Raw genomic sequence first — 5,325 nt, 5'->3', positions numbered from 1 at the left:
AGGTGGTTTCATCTCTCACTGTGCTGTTCCCCTGTTACAGACAGAGGTGGTTTCATCTCTCACTGTGCTGTTCCCCTGTTACAGACAGAGGTGGTTTCATCTCTCACTGTGCTGTTCCCCTGTTACAGACAGAGGTGGTTTCATCTCTCACTGTGCTGTTCCCCTGTTACAGACAGAGGTGGTTTCATCTCTCACTGTGCTGTTCCCCTGTTACAGACAGAGGTGGTTTCATCTCTCACTGTGCTGTTCCCCTGTTACAGACAGAGGTGGTTTCATCTCTAACTGTTACAGACAGAGGTGGTTTCATCTCTAACTGTGCTGTTCCCCTGTTACATACAGAGGTGGTTTCATCTCTCACTGTGCTGTTCCCCTGTTACAGACAGAGGTGGTTTCATCTCTCACTGTGCTGTTCCCCTGTTACAGACAGAGGTGGTTTCATCTCTCACTGTGCTGTTCCCCTGTTACAGACAGAGGTGGTTTCCATCTCTCACTGTGCTGTTCCCCTGTTACAGACAGAGGTGGTTTCATCTCTCACTGTGCTGTTCCCCTGTTACAGACAGAGGTGGTTTCATCTCTCACTGTGCTGTTCCCCTGTTACAGACAGAGGTGGTTTCATCTCTCACTGTGCTGTTCCCCTGTTACAGACAGAGGTGGTTTCATCTCTAACTGTGCTGTTCCCCTGTTACAGACAGAGGTGGTTTCATCTCTCATCTCTCAACTGTTACAGAGACCCTAACTGGTAAAATATTTAGCTTGCCCAAAGATGTATAAAATATTGGAAAGACTGTCTCTGTGAAAGTATGTGTAATAGTATGTATATGTGTGTTAACATATGCAGAAAAGAATGACAGCTCTCCTCTGTCCCAGTCCAGCTGCACTCTGATCCTATGGGGTCTCCCTCTCAATATGAGACCAATGGGTTCACTGTTTGGGCACCGTACTTCATATTCATATTCATCTAAATTTAAAACATTTTCATTGTGTTGAAAAGCCCAGACGTCATCCCAAGGATTAGACCTATTGACAGACTCAGTGGCCACACCTACAAAGTAGGAAAATTTGTGTTCAACCTCAACATCCCAGCTGTGTTTCCCTGAGTTAAAGCCCTCAGAGCCCAGGACCCATCCATTCATAAACTTGCTTTCAAACCTTTCTGGGTTGTCAGGGAACTGTTCTGGTGAGTAACTGATCATCCCACCGGTCAGGTCCTCAGACAGGGTGAGGACCAGGCTGGCAGTGTTGGGGTCCAGAATCACAGGACCTGAACAGAGAGAACAGAGACACACTATAAAGAACTTGTGATAAAGTGAAACTACATCCATAATATACTATACAGGCTGGTAGTGTTGGGGTCCAGTAAATGTTTCAGTCATTACACTGTGTGAATGTACAGTATCGAAATCATGTAACTTCATGAAGGCGTTCTCATGATCAGAATATACGTCTCACTATATTTAACAATGTCCTGCATCTTCTCCCAGATTCTGAACTTCAGGTTGCCCAGGTGTTTGGCCATGTCTACCAGCGCTCCTGAGACCAGCTGTGGATCCGGCAGTGTGCACTGGGCTCTGGAAGAACATTCAGGAGTCAGTGCTGCTGTGGGCTTGGGTTCAGAACCACAGAGAAGAGAGAGACGGGAGGCAGATCACTTACCTTTTCACCGTGGCCTGGTATGTCTGCAAAGGAACGAAAAAACAGGGCTATGTTTTTAACATAATTAACATATAGATGATGATGTAATTTAATTTAGCGATACATCTGTAACTTTATGTGTTATGTTTATTCTGTAAAAAAAAGTATTTACATGTAAGAATGAGATGTCTTCAGCTCTCAGCTCTTCCTCTACGGCTCTGATTGTGTCTGAAAGAGATGACATCACACTGCTCATCTCCTCAATCTTCTTCTTCATCAACTGACTCTTCTGCTCCTCTTCCTCCCTCAGTACAGCTAGCCTGGCCCGCTCTTCATCACGTAGAAACTGGTGAAGCTTCTTAAACTCCACCTTAACCTGCATCTCTGTTTGCTGGGCTTGCCTCTGGAGAAACAAGATGAACGTATCTCTGAAAATATGACCTTGTTAAATGGAACTAAAAATAATAAATCAGACGTATACAATATTTACAGTAGTGTTATACAGTTGAAGTCGGAAGTTTACATACACCTTAGCCAAATACATTTAAACTCAGTTTTTCACAATTCCTGACATTTAATCCTAGTAAAAATTCCCTGTCTTAGGTCAGTTAGGATCACCACTTTATTTTAAGAATGTGAAATGTCAGAATAATAGTAGAGATAATGATTTATTTCAGCTTTTATTTATTTATTCACATTCCCAGTGGGTCAGAAGTTTACATAAACTCAATTAGTATTTGGTAGCATTGCCTTTAAATTGTTTAACTTGGGTCAAACATTTCGGGTAGCCTTCCACAAGTTTCCCACAATAAGTTGGGTGAATTTTGGCCCATTCCTCCTGACAGAGCTGGTGTAACTGAGACAGGTTTGTAGGCCTCCTTGCTCGCACACGCTTTTTCAATTCTGCCCACAAATGTTCTATAGGATTGAGGTCAGGGTTTTGTGATGGCCACTCCAATACCTTGACTTTGTTGTCCTTGAGCCATTTTGCCACAACTTTGGAAGCATGCTTGGGGTCATTGTTCATTTGGAAGACCCATTTGCGACCAAGCTTTAACTTCCTGACTGATGTCTTGAGATGTTGCTTCAATATATCCACATAATTTTCCTTCCTCATGAAGTCATCTATTTTGTGAAGTGCACCAGTCCCTCCTGCAGCAAAGCACCCCCACAGCACGATGCTGCCACCCCTGTGCTTCACGGTTGGGATGGTGTTCTTCGGCTTGCAAGCCTTCCCCGTTTTCCTCCGAACATAACGATGGTAATTACGGCCAAACAGTTCTATTTTTGTTTAATCAAACCAGAGGACATTTCTCCAAAAAATACGATGTTTGTCCCCATGTGCATTTGCAAACCGTAGTCTGACTTTTTTATGGCGGTTTTGGAGCAATGGCTTCTTCCTTGCTGAGCGGCCTTTCAGGTTATGTTGATATAGGACTCGTTTTACTGTGGATATAGATACTTTTGTACCTGTTTCCTCCAGTATCTTCAGAAGGTCCTTTGCTGATGTTCTGGGATTGATTTGCACTTTTCGCACCAAAGTACGTTCATCTCTAGGAGACAGAACAAGTCTCCTTCCTGAGTGGTATGACGGCTGCGTGGTCCCATGGTGTTTATACTTGCGTACTATTGTTTATACAGATGAACGTGGTATAAACAATGATGAACCATACTTGTGGAGGTCTACATTTTTTTTTCTGAGGTCTTGGCTGATTTCTTTAGATTTTCCCATGATGTCAAGCAAAGAGGCACTGAGTTTGAAGGTGGGCCTTGAAATACATCCACAGGTACACCTCCAATTGACTCAAATGATGTCAATTAGCCTATCAGAAGCTTCTAAAGCCATGACATAATTTTCTGGAATTTTCCAAGCTGTTTAATGGCACAGTCAACTTAGTGTATGTAAACTTCTGACCCACTGGAATTGTGATACAGTGAATTATAAGTGAAATAATCTGTCTGTAAATAATTGTTGGAAAAATTGTCACGATCGTCTGAGGAAGCGGACCAATACGCAGCGCGTTGAGTGAACATGATGACTTTATTTAATCAAAGCAACCACGAAAACAAATAAACGAATGACGATAGTGAAGTCCACAGTGACAAATGACTGTACATGGAACAAAAACCCACCACCCCAAGGTGAAAACACACAGTATAAATATGGCTCCCAATCAGAGATAACGAGCCGACAGCTGACACTCGTTACCTCCGATTGGGAGTCATCAACCAAACATAGAAAAAACAACCTAGACTAACCAACATAGAAATACACCCAAAAGAAAATGAACAACCCTGGCTCAATACTCAAAGTCCATGGAGCCAGAGTGTCACAAAAATTACTTGTGTCATGCACAAAGTAGATGTCCTAACCGACTTGCCAAAACTATTGTTTGTTAACAAGAAATTTGTGGAGTGGTTGAAAAATGACTCCAACCTAAGTGTATGTAAACATCCGACTTCAACTGTATCTCTCAGCATCTCACCTTGATATGCTGTGCTGTTTCATCACAGGTGAGTTTAACTTTCGTAAAGACTTCCAGTTTCTCCTGTAAGGACGTCAACGTAGGCTTGAGTCTCTCCTGGAATTAAACAAGATGTTGTACAATACCACATTTATTCCAGTTGTAATATTCAGTGTATACTTACATTAGTGTCTTGTCACCATCAATTATCATTGTCAAGGTGAAAAACAAGTGGTCATTTTAAAAAGAAAAAAGGGAATTCTGCACACTGACTATTAACAATACAATGGTTTACTGTACCTTATGTTCCTGTACAGCTTCATCTATAGGGATGGACTCATGTTTTCTGTGTTTCCTTGAATCGCGACACACCACACAGATAGGCTGTTTATCCTCCTTACAGAAGAGCTTGAGTTTCTCTCCATGCTGACTGCAGAGAACCTCAGACCCTGCCGAAGCTCTCCGACTCCTCGACTGTAAATAGGCCTCACACAGGTTCTTGAGAGCCAGGTTATTGGGAGGCTCAGACCTTGAGGATCTTCTCCTGCAAACTGGACACACTTGAGATGGCTTCTCTTTCCAGAATTCCTGCAGACAGGCTTTACAGAAACTGTGGCTACATGACAGGATGACAGGATCCTTGAAGATGTCACAGCACACAGCACAGGAGAAATCCACCTCTGGGAGAGACAACTTGCAAGCCATTTTTTCCCCTCTATCACACACACTCCCCTCGCTCCTCTGTAATGGCCTGAGGAAGCAGAGTATACTCCCACTTTTAAAGACTCACCCTGTTTGTTAGCAGATCTATGGCCTTATCTCCTCCAGTATCTATGCTGAAATGTTGAATCTAGCAATGAGTAATAGTTCCTGTGTCGTGTCGTCCGTCTTTTGTTGAACAAAACAGGCAAATAAACAGCAGTAGCAGAGATCTGAATAGTACTGTACTTCACAGAATTTTACTTCCTGCATTCTGTATGCGTAAGGGGAGGAGCTTTGCAGTTTAGAGCAGAGTTAACTGTTCAAATCCTGAAAGAGATGTGTTTTACATTGTTGTGGTGGACTTTAGCCTGTACAGGTTAGCAGTGTTCAGTTGTGTAATACAAGTGTGTGGGGGGCGGAGCTTTCAGTAAAGTAGAGTGCGTGTGTGTGAGTGAGAGCAAGAGAGTGTGTGTGTATGTAGGGTAGAAAAAAACTAAATGATTAGCATGAAAATACAAGCTAAACG

The 5,325-nt window shown here is 42.8% G+C and overlaps 1 protein-coding gene across 1 annotated transcript; it reads right to left on the bottom strand.

Annotated features, from left to right (window-relative positions):
• Positions 1–490: 490 nt before the first annotated feature.
• On the bottom strand, positions 491–5,057 carry LOC121549231 (E3 ubiquitin-protein ligase TRIM35-like). Its single transcript, XM_045210061.1, has 6 exons — positions 4,398–5,057; positions 4,119–4,214; positions 1,805–2,035; positions 1,654–1,676; positions 1,450–1,568; positions 491–1,261 (listed from the first exon to the last, which is right to left on the bottom strand). Exons 1-6 carry the CDS (start codon positions 4,800–4,802, stop codon positions 708–710), a joined length of 1,428 nt encoding a protein of 475 aa, XP_045065996.1. The 5' UTR covers positions 4,803–5,057; the 3' UTR covers positions 491–707.
• Between the last annotated feature and the right edge of the window lie 268 nt (positions 5,058–5,325).

The sequence above is a fragment of the Coregonus clupeaformis genome, chromosome 33 (assembly GCF_020615455.1).
Source record: "Coregonus clupeaformis isolate EN_2021a chromosome 33, ASM2061545v1, whole genome shotgun sequence".
In the NCBI taxonomy this organism is placed as follows: domain Eukaryota; kingdom Metazoa; phylum Chordata; class Actinopteri; order Salmoniformes; family Salmonidae; genus Coregonus; species Coregonus clupeaformis.
This window is presented reverse-complemented; position numbering and strand designations above follow the sequence as displayed.

Coding starts and splice junctions, on each gene's coding strand:
- LOC121549231 (XM_045210061.1), bottom strand. CDS start 4,802: ATGGCTTGCAAGTTGTCTCTCCCAGAGGTGGATTTCTCCTGTGCTGTG. Junction 2,036..4,118: donor AAACAGCACAGCATATCAAG/GTGAGATGCTGA, acceptor TTGTTTCTCCAG/AGGCAAGCCCAGCAAACAGA. Junction 1,569..1,653: donor TACCAGGCCACGGTGAAAAG/GTAAGTGATCTG, acceptor ATGTTCTTCCAG/AGCCCAGTGCACACTGCCGG.